Source organism: Manis pentadactyla, chromosome 5 (assembly GCF_030020395.1).
Source record: "Manis pentadactyla isolate mManPen7 chromosome 5, mManPen7.hap1, whole genome shotgun sequence".
Lineage (NCBI taxonomy): Eukaryota > Metazoa > Chordata > Mammalia > Pholidota > Manidae > Manis > Manis pentadactyla.
Genome location: NC_080023.1, coordinates 39,719,952 through 39,741,971, shown reverse-complemented (window position 1 = coordinate 39,741,971; position 22,020 = coordinate 39,719,952). Strand labels below are relative to the sequence as shown.

The following is a 22,020-nucleotide window of genomic DNA, read 5'->3' as shown; positions in this document are numbered from 1 at the left end:
ATACAGAAAGGATGAAGTGGGTCAAGTTCCTTGAGAATAGTTTGTGACTGTAGTGTGCTATGTGAATGATAAGTCATTCTGAGAGGAATAATAATAGGTTTTAAATGGTGTACAATTAAGACTGGAGGAGGGCATGAATTACTGAGTTTGATGAGAAAGAACTGAGACAGTGTAGATTCACCATATTACAACTGTAATGTAAGAAGATGGTCTTATCATCAAACTTTGGTGTAGATAATGTACATTTTCCTATGTTTGAGCTGATGGTTTATATTTCCACCTCTTTTCGAACTGGGCTGGGAGAGGGGATTATGTAAACCTATGTCCTCTTTCCATAAAGAACAGAGAAGCAGACAAGAAAAAGAACTCAAGGCATTTCAGAGGAGGCTGCAGTGATGACACAAGCTGCCTCCAAAGACCTTCGAAGGGCAATAGAAGCAGGAATTTGGGAAAATCATGAAAATTCATTGTTTTTCAATTCAAGATATGCAGTGTAAGTCCAAAGAAGCTGACACTTTCAGCTGTTCATGGAGAAGACAACCGTTTATGAAGTTTGGAATGAGAAAGAGGAAAAATAAATGACTTCATCGAGTTAAGGCATGAGGCTGGATGGCATACGGTACTGGGCAAGAAAGAACAAGTACAAAAGAGGTAATCTATTTCACACAGCCAAATGTGTAAAATGCACACACACATATATTTAATTTTCCCTTATAAAACATTCTATTGGAAAATGACCCCCTTCCCTGTTTCTCCTCAAAAGGAAGCCCAGGGGGCAGTGGAAGCCAGATAAACAAGATTGATTGCTCTTATTCATTTTTGCTTCCAATTTGGGGCTGTTTTAAGCAAGTGAGTCTGTAACCCTGTGTACCTAAGGCAAAGGCATAATACTATTTGGCCTCATTTTACCGATTCATTTTTCTATTGTCTGTGGGACAGGAAATACATGTTGAGTCATTCATGAGAATGTTTTTCTTTCCCAAAGGGTCTAGACATACACCTACTTCTCCCCCACTGAATTCCTATTGAAGCCTTTGTGATGAGGGCTGGTTACTCCAGGACGTGCAGGGTGTCTAGGGGCCAGTCAGGAATAGTTGTGAGCCCCTTGACGTACTAAGGACTTTTTAATTCGCAAAAACAACACAAAGCAAACAACTGTTAGACCTCTTACGTTCGAAAAAGGAAATACTTGCTATGTTAGAAGTAAAAATAAGCTCAAAATTCTTGGCCTTTACCCTTCCAGGAACTTACTATTTTCTGGTTTGCAATTCTGTTAAAAAGGATTTCCTTTCAAATGTTTGTTTGTGGAATTGCAACCTCTGACAGTTAAGTTTCTGACAGGTTAGTTGATTTCATTATACAGAAAGAGTATGATTAAAGTAGAAAAGCGCAATGCATTCTTGAAACCTAGAAATTGAGGGACTACCTCATGAGTCTCAACAGGACATCTTTCCTGTTGATGATGGTGGGCCCTCATTTGCACATTTTGGAACCAAAGTGTCTCACAGTATGGCTCCCCACACTCACCTGGCACTTAAAATGTTGACATAAAAATCCCTGCCTTGCTAAGTTCTTACCTGCAAGAAAGACATTGTGCACTCTAAAATGTTACTAAGAAACTAATTAATGTCCCTACTTGCTTGGATATTCTGAATTTCTGTAGCTACCATCACCCTCTGTGATGTTGGCATGGGAACACATCTTGTGGCATAATATCCCACCGCTTTGAAGACTTTTTCAAGAATACCAGGCATTGGGAGAAATATATTTGAGAATATTTAATTACCAGAGTCTTTTAAGCTTAACAAGCATATATCACACCTATCCTGGGCCCCTACTTGTTTTAATTCTCAGTATTTCTCTTCATCTTTTAAAAATAGTGACATGGTTACCACTGGATCTTTCCGGAGTGAATCAGCCAGTTGATATTATCAGTGTCATTTGCTCTCTCTTCCTTTTCTCCTTCCCACCATTTGGACATTTGACTGTTTACCCTGATCAAACTCTTCTGTCCACATGTCCACATCTATTCTTATTAGAAATTCTGGGAAACACTATGGTAGGAATAGAGTTAGATGTGAAAGCTGTCAGTGCAAATAAAGCTTTGGACTACCTATGGATTTTGATCATCTCTTCTATTCCTGACCCCTCAACAGCATGGATAGTCTGGTATCCAAATAGAAAAATAGCCACGAATAACTGATACAAGCATGTCTGCTTCTCTTGACACGGTTCCAGGAGCCGCCCCCTACAGTGCCTGTCTCTGCTGGTGCACTATTCCTGAGCCCCATGCCCTCTGGGCAGCTGCTGTCCCTTTCAGTGAGGTTGGGGCACAAGGCAGTGATCACAGACATCCGGCAGAGTGTACACAACTGCACACACAAAATGGCAGAGAAAGAGCTAGCGCTAAAAAGGATTCTGGTTTGGGGCCAAATCACTAGTCATTTTGCTTCATGAATAAAAGCAAGTGCCTTATAAGCTGACACTATTTACAATGCTCGGATTTTTCAAACATCCACCCAAAGCTGAGGACCACCGCACACAGGGAACAGTTCAATGAACTATATACAGAATTTACAAAGAAGTTTACATAATACTCTACATTCTGTTAACAAGATTATCTTTGTGTTTACCATTTGCTTTCAAGAAACTGAGATAGCTTTGTTTGTTTTCCTGTCCTCATCCCAGTAACCGTTGATCAAACCAACATGAACAAATGCTTCCACATTCCTTTTTCCTCCCTCCTGGGATATATGATCGCACTTTGTTTAGGAAAAAAAATTGCGGCACATCACCGTTTGGTTAAGATACTGTTCAAAATTGTCCATATAAGAAATCTTGGAGAACATTTCCTTCTAGCATTATAAATATATCTTTTTTTGTTGTTGTTCAAGTTGGCAAATTTTAATTAAGCTGATTCTTAAATGAATATTTATAAAGTAGTCATTGATTTTAGAAAGATGGAATTCAGTCAACATTTCTAATTATTGTACCTGAAGTTTGTTTAAAGAAAGCCTATCGTTGGATCCATAAACCAAACTTTATTCCCTGCACCACATTTTTCTCTTTGCATTTCCAAGATCCTTCATTAATTATAATGCACAAAAAAGATGGTATATAGGAAAACACATATTTAGTCAGCAGAATTACCAATCAGTCTGTTTCTATTTGACAATGTGAAGATTGAGGCAATAATCCTGAATAATTGAAGCCAAAAATATGTCTTTACCTGGGTCTTTGCCTCACAAAGCTGGTAAATGTAATGCACGTTCACCCCTGATCTTTAAAGACAGGGAACATGAGTGGAAGGAATGAGTGTGTAGTCATCACTGTCCAGTGAAAGATGGGATTTCTGTTGCATCTATGACACAGTTCATGTCACAGTTTACAAACTGTGAACTTCAGTCCCCTGGACATGACTGTGGCATAAGAGAGTGAGTCTGTGCAATTTTCAGCCTCTGCTGCCACTTCAGTAATACAGGAGTTTATGGCTATTTTCATGGCAAAAAAATAAAACTACCAAATAGTAACACCTCCATAATGTATTGATCTGAATCTTTTTAGGAATGGGGACCAGTTTGAGGGCACTTAAGAATGTCTAACAACTTTTATGTTTTATGTACATCATTTTGGGCAAGACAAGGGAGAAAGGCAGAGGAGGAAGGATTTTCTTCCATGGCACTGTTAAGCCGGGAAGGAGAGTGAGCAGGGGCTAAGGAAGGGAGGATTTAGTGAGGAGGTATCCAGAAGAAGGAAGTGGGGGCGTTGGTCATTGACCAGGATATGGCACCTTCTCCAATTCTCTGGCTACTGTTGACTCTGAAATTAGAACTATGTAACAGGCTTTGCATAATGGTGGCTGTGACCTCTCTACAGTCCAGGAGGGCATACAATGTTACCATTTCGTGCCTGATGGTAGATTCAGGTTTACTCATTTTACAAAGGTTAAGATATAAGAATTCAAAATGTTCCTTTTTTTTTTCCCAGAGATGCTTTACATCTAAACTACAGGCATCAAATTTGTTAGACTTTTAAGGCAAGATAAAAATAATAATAAAGATAGAAATTACTTCACTCTTTTCCAAGAAGAATGATCTAAACATATAAAAACTGTTTTGCTAAGGAGCATAAATTACAGATACTTCCTCTCTGATTTAGCATTTCATCCTTAAAAGTGTTTCAAAGAACTTTGACACTTAGAATGAGTCATTCCTGCTAGGCATCAGCCATAAGCCTCCCTTCCTGTGTTTAAAATATATGTTACACACTGGTTCCTGGGTGGTCACTGGGGATGTTAATCTTTATAATGTCTGTTTTGGTCACATTCTACTTTTTCTGGGCATTTTCCAATGGCAAAGCGTCTTTCCTTGCCATGGAACTAATCAGTTTGCAAATGGATCACTTCATTCCTACAGGCTAGAAGTTTCCTTGGCTAGGGAATTATGATTATGTAACTGAAAACCTAAATGAAAATTTGGTCTCCATACCCTACTAATTGCTTATGAAACCACTGAGATGATTTGTTTAGTTAACGCAGAGTTTTTATATTCTTATTAATCTGTATTACTATAGACATAACCATTCATTTATTTGGGAGGAGGTCTCTTTTCCTCTTACTTTCTAAACGAGTATCTCAAAGCTCTCTTCCTTTGGACTCATTGGTAGGAATTCAGCCTTATCTTTCCAGCTAATATTCTGATTTCTAGCAGCTGATGCTATTGTAAACACAGACCCTCATCATAACTTTAGGGGGAAAGCCAGATCATCAAATGAAGCAAGCATCTCTATTATTACCTCCACCCTTATTTCACATCCGTGGACCAGGTCCTAAATTGCCTCCGTCACTTGTTGGCCATTTCAAGGTTTCACTCAACCTTGCAAATGAACATATAGAATTCTTAGATATTTAGGCTGAAAGAAAATAATGAGGGCTTACTGGCATAAATGGAATGAATCTCAGTTGCAGCTTGTTGCTGATGTTCAGAGTTGTGTGTTGGGCTGTGCGGGATGCCCCTTCTGTGGCAATCATGGCTGAAGGTAAGGCAGAGCAGTAAGGACAGAGGTTCATGATTAAGAAGAGTAAGTGTATTTTAGGGGCTGGTATAAATGTTTGAAGGCTTAGGTATTTTGTCATTCTTGTATCTATTACTGGTTTTGCTATTTTGGTTTTCTTTAGAAATCTGGCCTCAGAGGAGAATGACACCAACGTGGGTGTTTGTGCATTTCCCAATGCCTTCGTTTCATATTTTGGAATGCAGAGCTCAGAGAGCAGAGCATAGGGTGCTAGCTGAGGCTCATTTAATAGGCAGGTCAACACTGGAACTGCTCTCTGGAAATATACACTGTTTGATTTAGGATTTGGCAGTTCAGGTAACACCCTTTCCACAGCACATAAATCTTCCTCTTGGAAAGAACAGTATTTTTCTCAAGCAAAACTTGCTCACCACCCGCTTCTTTGAAGCCCTCCTCCCCTGTGCCCCTTTCTCTCACTCTCTCTGGTGCAGGAACTAGGGAAATGTGATGGCATGGCTTCATGGCACAACTGTCAAGGGACTCCAGGCTGTTGTAATGAGTTCAGGGCTGCTCATTTAAAAGAGTCAGTGAAAAAGAAAAAGGTTATTGTCTCCCACACTCCTTATTCCCAACAGGAGAAGAAAAACATTTCTAATGGACACCAGGTTGGATTCTAATGTTAATTTGAAATCTGCCTGGAAGTCTGAGAAAGAAACACTTTTCGGAATATCCAATTTAGTGGGAAGGGAAGGTGGCAGGTTTGGTTTGCATAACCTCAGTCAGCACTTGCCAATCCCTCCCTCCTGTCTTTGGAGCCCGGACCCCTCCTACAAGGGAGTTAAGGGACCTTGAGAGTTGAGGGGAGTCTTCCTTCCTCTTCTAGGCTTCTTTTTTGTTTTCCCTTCTTCCTGGAAATCTGTAACTTGTCAATGGCTTTGTTTATTCTTCGGAGATCCTGGAAATTGGGTTTTTTTGGCAGCATGAGGTTGTTACAGTTTACCAGGAAGCAGTGCACACAGAGAACTAGGTCCTCTTTTCAATCTCATTTAAAAAACAAGTAAAAAAAAAAATCCAGGGTGACTAGGCAGGGCTGCTAAAGATCTACCTATCTAAATTCTCTCTCGTGTGTGTGTTTGTAAACATGACAATTAATTGCGCTCTGAAAGAGCTGATAACCTGGACCACAGTAGACTGGAAAAAAATAGGTTTTTGTTTTTGTTGTTTGTTTGTTTTTGGAAGTAAACATGGTGCAGTAATAAAATTGATATGCGAGACCTAAAACCAGTTGGATGGCTGAATCTCTTACCTTGAAAAACACAGCAGTATTGCTGCTGGGGACCTGTGGGGTTAAAAACCAAGAGAAGAGGAAAGTAGTTTAGGAGCCACGAGGACAGACCTTAGTGTACATAGTAAAGCCAATAAACGACGTTAAAAAGAGAAAAGGTGATGGGGAAAAACATTCGGGACCACTTGTCTATGGAATTCACGTCAGTCAGGTCGGGGATTTTGACTTTGAGCTGCGAGGCGCGCCGGCGGATGCGCCCCTTGCTGTGCGCGCCGTGCCGGTCGAGCGCGCGCCCGTAGGCCTCGCGGCTGCTCAGCGGCTTGCGGTACTGGATGCTGGCGCTGTCGTACGAGTACATCGTGGCCTTGGGGTCGCTCACACCCGTGAGCACTTCCGAGCCGCTCGTCTCATTCCTGATTTCCAGGGTGCTGAGGAGAATGTTGCCGTGGGCGTCGACCTGAGGAGAGAGGACACCTCAGACACCCGGCCAGGGCAGCCACTTGTTTTCATTAACCTGCAAGCGATGACCCCTGCATGCTGCGGGTTCAGCACTGTGTCCCTAGACATCTGGCTCTACCTGCCTCCTAGACTTGGAAATGACCTCTATCTATCATCTATTTAATCCATCACTGTCTAATCTACCCTCTCTCACAGCTTTCTAACCCATCACCTATCTATCACCTATTCTCTATTTTACCTAATTGCCTAATGTTCTAAAATCTACTATCTATCTAATCGGTCATCTAATGTACTATCATTTATCTCCACTCACAAAACACTAGTATGTGTGTAGTAGTGTTTTGTGTGTGTATAGACTATATATATAGTTTTGTTATTAATAACTACCATTTATTGAATCTCTCTATATATGAACATATAAATATTTTTTGTAATAAGAAAAAAATGCCATACATATTCATATATGTATGTATGTACTTGGAAATTATCCTCTATCCACCTATAATCTATTTAATCAACCCATCATCTATCTATCTGTGTGTGTGTGTGTGTGTGTATGTATATGCATAAACATACATTTGGCATTTTTTTCTAGTTACAAAAGTGGTACGTGGAAATATTTAAAACTAGAAACAAACAGGAAACAAAGATAAAGTAAAAATTCATAATCTCACTTTCATGGTCCATTATTTTTAACATCTTGCTAACCTTCCATTCTTTTTCCTATTTATATATACTTACAAGCAGCAGGTATAATTTGCTTTATCACCTGCTTTTGTTAGTTAATAGTATAGCCTAGTCATCTCTCCACATTAATAATTATTCCTCTGTCACATCACTTATTAAACATTATGGATAAACCAAAATTGAACAAATTTGTTGTTAGATGTTAAGGCTTGTTTTACTTTTGTGGTATTATATAGACAAGAGCAAGGAATGTCTTTTGGCCAAATTTTTGTGTATATCCATAATTATTTCCTCAGGCTAAACTGCTAAAAGTGTGACTCATGGGTCTGAAGGGTATGCCTGGTTATACTTTGACTTTTGTGTTTTCACTAGTAGTTATTAACAACAACAAAAATTAATAATAACTAGTACTTCTACCGACTTTTTTCTTCAGGGAGTTATAATTAATTTTTGTTGTTGTTAATAACCACTATTTTTTGAATCCTTCTATGTAATTTATCTCAGTTCTTTCTCATAACAACACTATGAAATATATAATATTATCCCATTTCAGCAGATAAGGAAATTGAGGTTCAGAGAACCTCAGTAAATTGCCTAAGATTAGACAAAGAAGAAATACTCAATTTGGAATTAAAATATAGGATACACTTTGCCTCAAATATAATTCCCATCCTCTTTGCATGTTTGCATGCAAAGGAGTAGGAGTTGAAAACTGTGCTCTTATCCTGGCTTTGCTATTAAATCAGTTTCCTCATTTATAAATGAAAGGTTCTCAGTAGGTAATCTCAAGGGTCTGTTTTCAACTTTTGACAGTCTTTGACTATGGAGAATGTTCCAGGCAGAGGACACAGCATACTAAAAAAACAAAAACAAACAAACTTGTAAAACTGAAACACTTGATCTGTATCATATGCATCGTTAAGTTATATTATTATGAACTCTCTCTAAGTAAACAAGTTGCTAGAATTTAGAATTAGCCAGTGAAGCATACAGATACCTCTCATTAAATAGAAGTCATGGTAAATGCAGTACATTTTATTAAGATATTTTGGTTAACAGTGGTGCAGACTCAAATGCACAAACACAGTGCAAGATGTTTATTAGTTGGTGGAAATCCCTCAAAATATTCTGTCATTGAGCTAGAAATCATGTTTTAAGTGGTTTGACATGTACAAATAATGAATTAAATTCTGCAACTACCCATGAAAGCTGATTTTATTAGCATAGAGTTAAATCAACATTACCGAGTTCTTTATTAGGAAAATTTAATAAGTGTCATGTAAGTGTTACTGCATTTTCTACTACACAGTCTAGGACTATGCTAAAACTTGGGATTATATACTGTGTGTGTGTGTGTGTGTGTGTGTGTGTGTGTATGTGAGATGGTGTGTGCAAGCATTTTTTCTGAGGCATGAGGTTTCATCCCCTGCCCTTCAAGCTTTTTGCTGCTGGTTAAGGTGAACATGTGGTAGCAATGCCACTGCTCATACAAGTATGCTTCTGGTTAGCTCTGTCCTGACCCATGCCCTTTGGAGTAGAGTGGCTTTCCCTTCACTGTAATCACATAAAACACTCAAGATTTCCTTATATCCCAGCTGGCACAGCTTTACCAAAATAATATCCAGGGGAAAAGTGGCCATTGTTTTTTTTCACATTTTTAGAAGCAACAAGGAGCTGTGTGGTAGATTGCTTCCACATCTGCAGTGGTCAAACACTGCTAATTAATAAGGAGTTATCAACATCTGGGTTGGGCATGATCTAGACATCAATTGTTTTTAAAATCTTGAAACAGGGGGGTGGAGCCAAGATGGCAGCGTGAGTAGAGCAGCAGAAATCTGCTCCCAAAACCACATATATTTATGAAAATATAACAAAGACAAGCCTTCCTAGAATAGAGACCAGAGGACACAGGACAACATCCAGACAACATCCAGACCACATCCACACCCGCAAGAAACCAGCGCCTTGCGAAGGGGGTAAGAAACAAGCCCCAGCCTGGTGGGACCCAAACGCCCCTCCCCCCAGCTCCCGGCGGGAGGAGAGGAGTTGGAGCCGTGGAGGGAGAGGGAGCCCAGGACTGCTGAACACGCAGCCCCAGCCATCCGGACCAGAGAGCAGACACAGTGCATGGGTGGGGACCTGGATACTAGAGAAACAGGGCAGCAAGACCGGTGAACGGGTCCCTGAGGCTGGCACCACAGGACAAAGAAAAGCAAGCAGCTTTTTTAAAAAAAATTATTTATTTAATTTTTTTTTTTGGCAAGTGCTTTTTGGAAGTCTTAAAGGGACAGGAACCCCAAAACTGGACAGAAGCGCCCTGGGACACTTAGTCCAGAGACAGGGAATCTGGGGATCTCTGGGCTCTCTAACCCCCTGGGCAGCAGGGAGCACTGAGGCCCCTCACAGAGATAAATAGCCTCCCTGCCGCTCCCCCTCCAAAGCGGCTCCACCATTTTGAAGCAGCAACCTGAGCCAGGCCACGCCCACAGCAACACCAGGGATAAACTCCATAGCAGCTGGGCAGGAATCAGAAGCCCTGTCTGCGTGCAGCTGCCCAGCACAAGCCACTAGAGGTCGCTGTTCTCCCAGAAGAGGAGGGCCACAAATCAATAAGAAAGAAAGTTCTTCCAGCCGTCACTCTTCCCAGCTCTGCAAACTATTTCTATCACCATGAAAAGGCAAAATTACAGGCAAACCAAGATCACAGAGACAACACCAGAGAAGGAGACAGACCTAACCAGTCTTCCTGAAAAAGAATTAAAAAAAAAATCATAAACATGCTGATGGAGATGCAGAGAAATATGCAAGAGCTAAGGGATGAAGTCCAGAGGGAGATCACAGATGCCAGGAAGGAGATTACAGAAGTGAAACAAACTCTGGAAGGATTTGTAAGCAGAATGGATAAGATGCAAGAGGCCATTGATGGAATAGAAACCAGAGAACAGGAACGCATAGAAGCTGACATAGAGAGAGATAAAAGGATCTCCAGGAATGAAACAATATTAAGAGAACTGTGTGACCAATCCAAAAGGAACAATATCCATATTATAGGGGTACCAGAAGAAGAAGAAGAGAGAAAAAGGGATAGAAAGTGTCTTTGAAGAAATAATTGCTGAAAACGTCCCCAAACTGGGGGAGGAAGTAATCGAACAGACCATGGAAATACACAGAAGTCCCAACAGAAAGGACCCAAGGAGGACAACACCAAGACACATAATAATTAAAATGGCAAAGATCAAGAACAAGTAAAGAGTTTTAAAGGCAGCTAGAGAGAAAAAGGTCACCTATAAAGGAAAACCCATCAGGCTATCATCAGATGTCTTGACAGAAACCTTACAGGCCAGGAGAGAATGGCATGATATATTTAATGCAATGAACAGAAGGGCCTTGAACCAAGGATACTGTATCCAGCACGATTATCATTTAAATATGATGGAGGGATTAAACAATTCCCAGACAAGCAAAAGTTGAGGGAATTTGCCTCCCACAAACCACCTCTACAGGGCATCTTATAGGGACTGCTCTAGATGGGAGCATTCTTTAAAAGAGCATGGAACAAAACACCCAACATAAGAAGAATGGAGGAGGAGGAATAAGAAGGGAGAGAAGAAAAGAATCTCCAGACAGTGTATATAACAGCTCAATAAGCGAGCTAAGTTAGGCAGTAAGATACTAAAGAGGCTAACCTTGAACCTTTGGTAACCACGAATTTAAAGCCTGCAATGGCAATAAGTACATATCTTTCAATAGTCAGCCTAAATGTTAATGGACTTAATGCACCAATCAAAAGACACAGAGTAATAGAATGGATAAGAAAGCAAGACCCATCTATATGCTGCTTACAAGAAACTCACCTCAAACCCAAAGACATGCACAGACTAAAAGTCAAGGGATGGAAAAACATATTTCAGGCAAACAACAGCGAGAAGAAAGCAGGGGCTGCAGTACTAATATCAGACAAAATAGACTTCAAAACAAAGAAAGTAACAAGAGATAAAGAAGGACACTACATAATGATAAAGGGCTCAGTCCAACAAGAGGATATAACCATTCTAAACATATATGCACCCAACACAGGAGCACCAGCATATGTGAAATCAATACTAACAGAACTAAAGGGGTAAGTAGATTGCAATGCATTCATTTTAGGAGATTTCAACACGCTACTCACCCCAAAGGATAGATCCACTGGGCAGAAAATAAGTAAGGACACGGAGGCACTGAACAACACACTAGAACAGATGGACCTAATAGACATCTACAGAACTCTACATCCAAAAGCAACAGGATATACATTCTTCTCAAGTGCACATGGAACATTCTCCAGAATAGACCACATACTAGCCCACAAAAAGAGCCTCAGTAAATTCGAAAATATTGAAATTCTACCAACCAACTTTTCAGACCACAAAGGTATAAAACTGGAAATAAATTCTACAAAGAAAACAAAAAGGTTCACAAACACATGGAGGCTTAACAACATGCTCCTAAATAATCAATGGATCAATGAACAAATTAAAATGGAGATCAAGGAATATATGGAAACAAATGACAACAACAACACAAAGCCCCAACTTCTGTGGGACGCAGCGAAAGCAGTCTTAAGAGGAAGGTATATAGCGATCCAGGCACACTTGAAGAAGGAAGAACAATCCCAAATGAATAGTCTAACATCACAGTTATCAAAACTGGAAAAAGAAGAACAAATGAGGCCTATAGTCAGCAGAAGGAGGGACATAATAAAGATCAGAGAAGAAATAAGCAAAATTGAGAAGAATAAAACAGTAGCAAAAATCAATGAAACCAAGAGCTGGTTCTTCGAGAAAATAAACAAAATAGATAAGCCTCTGGCCAAACTTATTGAGAGAAAAAGAGAATCAACACAAATCAACAGAATCACAAATGAGAACGGAAAAATCACGACAGACTCCACAGAAACACAAAGAATTATTAAAGACTACTATGAAAACCTATATGCCAACAAGCTGGAAAACCTACAAGAAATGGACAACTTCCTATAAAAATACAACCTTCCAAGACTGACCAAGGAATAAACACAAAAGTTAAACAGACCAATTATGAGCAAAGAAATTGAAAAAGTAATAAAAAAACTACCCAAGAACAAAACCCCTGGGCTGGACGGATTTACCTCAGAATTTTATCAGACATACAGAGAAGACATAATACCCATTCTCCTTAAAGTTTTCCAAAAAATAGAAGAGGAGGGAATACTCCCAAACTCATTCTATGAAACCAACATCACCCTAATACCAAAACCAGGCAAAGACCCCACCAAAAAGAAAATTACAGACCAATATCCCTGATGAATGTAGATGCAAAAAAACTCAATAAAATATTAGCAAACCGAATTCAAAAATATATCAAAAGGATCATACACCATGACCAAGTGGGATTCATCCCATGATGCAAGGATGGTACAACATTCGAAAACCCATCAACATCATCCACCACATCAACAAAAAGAAAGACAAAAACCACATGATCATCTCCATAGATGCTGAAAAAACATTTGACAAAATTCAAAATCCATTCATGATAAAAACTCTCAGCAAAATGGGTATAGAGGGCAAGTACCTCAACATAATAAAGGCCATATATGATAAACCCACAGCCAACATTATATTGAACAGCGAGAAGCTGAAAGCATTTCCTCTGAGATCGGGTACTAGACAGGGATACCCACTCTCCCCAATGTGATTTAACGTAGTACTGGAGGTCCTAGCCACGGCAATCAGACAAAACAAAGAAATACAGGGAATCCAGATTGGTAAAGAAGAAGTTGAACTGTCACTATTTGCAGATGACATGATATTGTATATAAAAAACCCCAAAGACTCCACCCCAAAACTACTAGAACTGATATCGGAATACAGCAAAGTTGCAGGATACAAAATTAACACACAGAAATCTGTGGCTTTCCTATACACTGACAATGAACCAATAGAAAGAGAAATCAGGAAAACAACTCCATTCACAATTGCATCAAAAAGAATAAAATACCTAGGAATAAACCTAACCAAAGAAGTGAAAGACCTATACCCTGAAAACTACAAGTCATTCTTAAGAGAAATTAAAGGGGACACTAACAAATGGAAACTCATCCCATGCTCGTGGCTAGGAAGAATTAATATCGTCAAAATGGCCATCCTGCCCAAAGCAATATACAGATTTGATGCAATCCCTATCAAATTACCAGCAACATTCTTCAACGAACTGGAACAAATTGTTCAAAAATTCATATGTAAACACCAAAGACCCCGAATAGCCAAAGCAATCCTGAGAAAGAAGAATAAAGTAGGGGAGATCTCACACCCAACTTCAAGCTCTACTACAAAGCCATAGTAATCAAGACAATTTGGTACTAGCACAAGAACAGAGCCACAGACCAGTGGAACAGATTAGAGACTCCAGACATTAACCCAAACATATATGGTCAATTAATATTTGATAAAGGAGCCATGGACATACAATGGCGAAATGACAGTCTCTTCAACAGATGGTGCTGGCAAAACTGGACAGCTACATGTAGGAGAATGAAACTGGACCATTGTCTAACCCCATATACAAAAGTAAACTCAAAATGGATCAAAGACCTGAATGTAAGTCATGAAACCATTAAACTCTTGGAAGAAAACATAGGCAAAAACCTCTTAGACATAAACATGAGTGACCTCTTCTTGAACATATCTCCCCGGGCAAGGAAAACAACAGCAAAAATGAACAAGTGGGACTATATTAAGCTGAAAAGCTTCTGTACAGCAAAAGACACCATCAATATAACAAAAAGGTGCCCTACAGTATGGGAGAATATATTTGTAAGTGACAGATCCGAAAAAGGCTTGATGTCTAAAATATATAAAGAGCTCACCCACCTCAACAAAGAAAAAGCAAATAATCCAATTAAAAAATGGGCAGAGGAACTGAACAGACAGTTCTATAAAAAAGAAACACAGATGGCCAACAGACACATGAAAAGATGCTTCACATCGCTAATTATCAGAGAAATGCAAATTAAAACCACAATGAGGTATCACCTCACACCAGTAAGGATGGCTACCATCCAAAAGACTAACAACAACAAATATTGGTGAGGTTGTGGAGAAAGGGGAACCCTCCTACACTGCTGGTGGGAATGTAAATTAGTTCAACCACTGTGGAAAGCAGTATGGAGGTTCCTCAAAATGCTCAAAATAGACTTACCATTTGACCCAGGAATTCCACTCCTAGGAATTTACCCTAAGAACGCAGCACTCACGTTTGAAAAAGACAGATGCACCCCTATGTTTACTGCATAACTATTTACAATGGCCAAGAAATGGAAGCAACCTAAGTGTCCATCTGTAGATGAATGGATAAAGAAGATGTGGTACATATACACAATGGAATATTACTCAGCCATAAGAAGAAAACAATTTGCAACCATTTGCAACAACATGGATGGAGCTAGAGGGTATTATGCTCAGTGAAATAAGCCAAGTGGAGGAAGAGAAATACCAAATAATTTCACTGTGGAGTATAAGAACAAAGGAAAAACTGAAGGAACAAAACAGCAGCAGAATCACAGAACCCAACAATGAACTAACAGGTACCAAAGGGAAAGGGACTGGGGAGGATGGGTGGGTAGGGAGGGATAAGGGGGGGAAGAAGAAAGGGGGTATTATGATTAGCATGCATAATGGGGGATTGGGAGAAAGGGGAGGGCTGTACAACACAGAGAAGACAAGTAGTGATTCTACAACATTTTGCTATGCTGATTGACAGTGACTGTAAAGGGGTTTGTGGGGGGGACCTGGTATAGGGGAGAGCCTAGTAAACATAATATTCTTCATGTAATTGTAGATTAGTGATAATAAAAAAAAAAAAAAAGAAAGAAAGAAAAGGGGGATTACTCCCTGATGGGATAAAACTAACTGTAAATCAACGATTAATGCATGCTTTAAATATCCTTAATTTTGATCATTTAAAGGGTGTCAGATGATCAACTATGGAAATACATTCTTCTGATAATATTCCTTTCTCTTAAAAAAAAAAAAGCAGTTCCTGTGTGGTGATCTCCAATAAGTTCTTCACAATGGTATAAAGGGCATATCAATGTGTGGGCAAAGGGTTTGTTTGTGTTTATACAGAGGATCAAAGCCTAATTTGGCTACCCAGAAAAAGAATTAAGATACGATAGGAAGAAGAACTTCCAACATCAACATTCTCTGGAAGAGTCATTCCAGAAGATGATCATCAAAATACTTCAACAAAGATCCTGGCTCTGCTGCAGTTGTAGCTGCAGTCATCCCACCGGTTCCTGGACTTGCCATTGGAATGAAGAAGGAGATATCTAAGCTGGCCTGTACATACAGTAAAACAACAAATTTGACTGGATCTATACTGTTGGAACTCAACCAAGAATTAGGAGAAGTGCAAGTTGCAGTGCTCCAAAATCTTGCGACTATAGACTACCTACTGTTAAAAGAACATATGGGATGTGAACAGTTCTCAGGAATGTGTTGTTTTAATTTGTCTGATTTTTCTCAAACTATTCAAATTCAGTTAGACAATATCCATCATATCATTGATAAGTTTTCAGAAACGCTTAGGGTCCCTAACTGGTTTTCTTGGTTTCACTGGATATGGCTGGTAATTGTAGGTCTGCTTTGGTTATGTAGCTGTATTCCTATTATGTTAATGTGTGTATGCAATTTAATTAGTAGTTTAAAACCTATACATGCTTATGTTACTCTACACGAAGATATGTCAAAGAAATAATCAATCTTCCCATGTTTTCTTCTGTCTGCTACCTCTATAGCTTTTCTTCTTCCTTCCTAATTACAACCCTTAAATAGAATTCGTGCCTCATATCAAATTTACTGAGTATCATAATTCCTCCAAGTGGTAAAGATACCTCAAGACAAATGCTGGGCATAGAAGCCACAGGGCATAAATCTGTAAAGAAGTAAAAAGCTAACCTTTTCAAACAATAAGGCTTCTCTCTCACATACCAACTTTACATTTTCCTGTATGGCCCCGGAAGATGACTGGTTAGCCAGAGACGGGTAAGATTCCTCAAGGGAGGAACAACCTAAGACAGGCACAGTCACAGGGGCGCCATCAGGTGAGAAACTGGGGATCAACAGAGGTGAGGCTTAGAACCTCCTCCCCCCTGTTTTGAGAGAAATCTTCTGCATCCGTGGGTGTTTTGTTGCCCTTGTCTAGCTTGGATTAATACTTAGTCTATAGGCACACACCTGATCATCTACATTTGCCCTCTTACAGCACTAAACTATGTTTTCTACCTTTATCTTGTATCTACCTACCACTTCAGCATTTTATTAAAAAAAAAAATAATAATAATAATAAGGGAAAAATGTGGGATTCACATATAAATCAAGTATAAAAATCAAACGAATATTCATATTTGACCTGATTGTTTATAGTTCATGATGCGTGATCAAAACTGAAAATTTCTGTGATATGACTGCCCTTGTACTGTTCACCATGTAAGAACTTATTCACTATGTAAGAATTTGTTCACCATGTAAGAACTTGTTCCTTATGCTTCAGAAGATTGGAGACTGTTGAGAATTAGGCTTGGGGTTGATTAATGATTGTGCATTGAGTTCCCTATACAGAATTTTATTGTTGTTAACAACCATTTGATCAATAAATATGAGAGATGCCCTCTCAAAAAAAAAAATCTTGAAACAGAAGGAAATGAGGCAAATGAAAATGTCAGCACTTGGATTTCATGGGCAGGTACAGAAGAATAGATTTTCTACGGAGTTGCTGATGCTGAAGTCATTGTTCAGTTGGGGAATCATTCCCCACTCCTCATGTTGCCATAAAGGAAGGGACTTTCTACTCCAGTCCCTAGGACAGAAGCTAAGGGATCAACTTTTCCAGTTTCTTCTCTTTCTCCTCTCTCACTGCTCCCCACTGACCCATCTCATGGGTGTATTTGGGAGAAGGAGGCAGGCATGCTTAGCTCCATGTCCTCTGGATTTTTCTCTCCTGACCTGCTTACAGAGAAGGTGCAGTCCAGTTAGAGAAGTTCATGTTGAACCTGCTGCAGCAGGGGCATAAGGCCTGCAGATTCTCAGTGGTCCCAGTGATTGGGGAAGTAAGCCTGTCTAATATTTGGGGTAATGCCTACATTAGATTAACCATATACTGCTCAAACCAGCATCACTGATTGCTTTTTTTTTTTAAGTTTAGAGCAGCATTGAACCTACATTTAGAGAATGTGAATATAATCATTTTCAAGGCTTCAGTAGTGACAATAAATAAAGCCTGTCTCTTTCCCTTCAAGTAGATGATCAAAATGCAGCTTTAGATGACTAATAAAGGGGAGCGGAGAATGTGTCTTTAGATCTGAAGCCCCAAAGGCCTTCTAATCTTTCCCCTACTCCCTATCAGAGAGGCATATTTTGTGTGATAGAAGAGGTAATTTGGGATGTACCATGGATATACATTTAAAATATTAATTGCTCATTCATTCATTTATTCACTTATTCAGTGTTTACTGAGTACTTACTATGGATCAGGCACTGTTCTAGACATGGCTGAAGAAATGATCTCTGTAAGCAATAGAACACTATGGCCTACATTTTAGAAATCCAAAGATCTCAACTAATAAAGCCTCTTAATCTTACACTCTCCTGTACAAACCCCATGACTCCCCCTGTCTCCTCTTGATTCTCAATGTTTTACTGGACAACTACTGTGACCTCCTTCAAATTCACGTTATTAGTTCTTTTCCCAATGGACTTTTTAAAATTGCTCCCTTGTGACCATGAAGTCCACCTTCTCCTTGCCTGCTGAATCCTTCTCTCATCGTCTCTCCTCAAGGTCTCCTGGAGCCTGGGGACCACAGGCTTGGAGGGGCTCACTCTGCAGGGAAGCCTGGATTTCACTGCTCTCACTTATTTCACTGATAAAGACCTGCTGTGGGGAGGGACAGTCCGGCTCTGGCTGATGACCCCTCTCCTTCCTTCCTACAGTGCAGTGCTTATCAGTCACAGCATCTTGTTTTGAAGCTCTGAGGGCACAACAATCCTGAGAAGATAGTAGGGAACAAAACACCAGATTTTTGGATTATTGGTGCTTACATTCTTATGGAGGAAAACAAGCAATACTCTCTTTCTCCCTAAAATTAGTTTTAAGAAAACCAAGTAGCATTATGAAGAAAACAAAACAGCTCTGTGATTGCTCTTAGTGTATTAGGAAAACTAGAGCCAGGTCACTAACTTGGTGAGTTTGTGCATGTTTTTCTTAACATTACACTCATGCTCAGATTTCATTATAATGAGTGAAAAATTTAGAGTAATTCACATTTCCTTAGCTTCTCCTGGACCTGACTACAGAACAGCCTACAAGGTAGCTTTGCATGGCTATCTAAAGGCTTCTCAACCTCCAAATAGCCAGAGCAGTACTCTCAGTCCTTTCTCCTCCTGGCTGGCTTGGTCCTCCCCCATCTAGACTGTTGCATGAGAACATGGCTCTGGAGGGCAGGGATTGTGTCTTATTCACCACTGCTCCCATGGAATTGATAAAAGCTCTTGGCATATAGGAGCAGTCAATAAACATCCAGTGAATGAAGGAATGCATAAATAATAGTACAGGTGGTAAAAGGGCATGATGGCTAATTGTGTGTGTCCACTTGGCCAGGCTATGGCGCCCAGCTATTTAGTCAAGTGCTGGTCTAATGTTGCTGTCAAGGTATTCTGTAGACGTGGTTGGCATTTCCAATTGGGTTACTGTAGTAAAGGAGATTACATTCGATGATGTGGGTAGGCTGTCCCCCATCACTTAAAAGTCTGAAAAGCAGAAACTGAAGTTTTTGGGAGAAGAAGTTCTGCCTCGAAGGCTGCAACATAGAAATGCCCTCTGAATTTCCAGCATGCCCTACAGATTTCTGACTTTCCAGTCTCCACAATCTTATGAGCCAAGTCCTTAAAATGAATCTGCTTTTGTATGTACATGGATTCTGTTTCTCTGGAGAATCCTAATACAAAGGGTATGACAAAAATCATGCGGGTGATTTTCATATGCCTGACATCCAAAATATTGATGCAATGGCTGTATTTCTTCCCTCAGTCGAAATCCTAAGCCAAGTGGTGTTCATTTTCTAGCTTGGGTTTAGCCTTTCTCCCACCCCTTCCATTTCACTTACCCTCTCCTTCTCTCTGCCTCCATCATCCCCAAACAGTGCCCTAGGCTTGAAAAACATTGCCACTCACTGAATTGAGCTGTTCTGGATACTTTCAATATATAAATGCAGCAGAACTCACTTCAATGTAATTGGGTTAAAATACAATCTTGTTTCCAGTTGCAGTATTAAAGCTCTGTTGAAAAATACCTCTGGTCTACTTTGCAAATAGAAAGTCATTTCTTCTTGTTCTCCAACTCAGATTCATATTGACTGACTGGCTATGAAGTACAGCATAGGAAGCCAAGTGAAGGGATGCTTGCCGCGGAATGAGCTGCCTTCCAGATGCCTACAGTCTGCTTAATGAAGCTGCCCAGTGCAAATGGCTGTCATCACCTGTAGGGAGCAGCAAGCCACACGGACACATCTTTCAACTGCCCATCCTGCCCATAAAATGTACCACATTCGCATTGCACTGTCAGTCATTAGCTCTCACCAGGGCTGCTGACCCCCAGTCCTTTGGCCTGGAATTCCTGAAACCTCTTTTTTAGGGGGTCGGGGAGGGCAGATAGGAGGCTTTGCTGGGGATGATTTGCATGTCTGCATTTCCTAACAGAGGCAGAAGTGGAAACTTTAGTATTTTAAGAAGCAACAGAATGTTTAATACAAGCCTACATAAATCTAAATAAATATACATTCTGTTATTCAGGAAATAGAGAAGGAAAAAGATAAAGAGAAAATGAAACAATTGGCATTTTCCAGAACTTTACTCAGGTAAATAAATTTATCCTGGATCCTTTTCTTTCCCTTGTTTCTCTCATTCAGTGTGTAAGCAGGTCCTGGTGGGTCTCCTTTTAGATGCATCCTGTTTCTGACCTCTTCTCCCACCATCACCTTTCCTCTCTGCAGAAATGAAGCACTGTGGTCTTTTCTCTACATAGCAGCTGAAGTGATCCTTTAAAAATGTAAGGCAGACCATGTCTCCTTGGTTTAAATCTTCTAGCTATTTCTTAAGACACAGCATAAAATCTAAATTGCTCATCCAAATCCACAAAGCACCATGTGATCTGGTTCCTGTAGGCACCTCTGCTTGTATTTCCTGCCACTCTGCCCCTTGAGTTCTCCGCTCCAGCCAAGCTGGCCTTTTGTTGGCTGTCCCTTGATGCTCCTAAGGCTCCAGGTCATTGTCACCTGCTGTTCTTCTCCCCTGGAATGATCTTGCCTACATGGTTACCTGGCTAACTCTTCATCATTTTCTTCACTATAATTATCATTGTCTGCCATTATATCATGTATTTAGTTACACGTTCATCAATTACTTCAACTGAAATGTAAAATCCAGGAGGGCAGTTGCTTTTTTATTGCTATTGTTCATCAGTGTATATCCTTCTTGCTCTTCCAGAAAAGAGCTTGAGACACTCCTAAGGAGGGGCTGGGTGAATGTCTGCAGAACTCTGAAACTTGGCCCTGGAGCCATCTCTCTGAGCTTTGCTTGAGTTTCAATACTAAAGGACATCTGAGTGGCTGGAATCTCTAGGGTAGTGGTTCTCAGACATTGCTGGGCATCTGAATCAATTGGGAAGCTTGTTACAAATACAGGTCTGAGCTCATTCATTCTAGATTAAAGTCTTAGTCTGCATTTTACACAAGCATTCCAAGGATCCTAGTTGGTTCTGGTGTCCCTGAAAATCCATGCAGCAGTTACCTTATTTCCAGCTAGCTAAGAATTAATTACAAATATGCACTGTTCAAGCCTAAGAGACACAGGTTGTGGAGTAATTTCTTATATTGCTGTTCGTGGGAAAATATTGAGGCTTGAGTAGAGATTGATGGAAACAACAGAACAGAAGCTATTTTTACATGGGCAAAGCATTCACTGGCAGCTTAAGGAGTCCCAGTATTTGAGATGAGTGCTTTTTACAACTTAATATACAATTGCATTATAAATAGCAAATTCATTCAATTCTGAATGATGCAAATCAGGGGCTTTTTTCAGATTCATCTTCAGTGAATCCCCTTAAAATATTCACCCAAAATTGCATCAGTAATGTTTTGCTCTTTAGGTAGAGAAAAGAGTGATTTTGGCTAGAGTAAATGGTTGTTCTCCACATGGTGGAAAAGGAGATATTTAGAAAGTATAGTGTCAACATGTGTGAAAGTCCTGGGGTTTGTGAAATACTAAACATCAGTACATAAATCCTTGTTACTTTTTTTTTTTAACTTCATTAGCCAGGGTTTCCTAGGGCAATCAACATAGCACTTCTACACTTTATTTCTCCTAACCAGGGAAGATTATGAACTAAAGGCAGAGTGGAGTTACCAATAATTTTAGATTCTGATATAGGGATTTTAGGAGAAGTGAATTGCCTAGAAAAGATATTAGGGCCACTTAAACTATCAACACAGGTTGAAGGAAATT

The 22,020-nt window shown here is 39.8% G+C and overlaps 1 protein-coding gene across 1 annotated transcript in view; it reads right to left on the bottom strand.

The window, feature by feature from the left end:
- Nucleotides 1–2,292: 2,292 nt before the first annotated feature.
- GABRB1 (gamma-aminobutyric acid type A receptor subunit beta1) overlaps nt 2,293–22,020 on the bottom strand; it is a 353,576-nt gene continuing 333,848 nt past the window's right edge. The window contains exon 9 of the mRNA XM_057502193.1: nt 2,293–6,755. Within this exon, the coding sequence (XP_057358176.1) occupies nt 6,411–6,755 (345 nt within the window). The 3' untranslated portion in view covers nt 2,293–6,410. The remainder of the gene's footprint in view (nt 6,756–22,020) is intronic.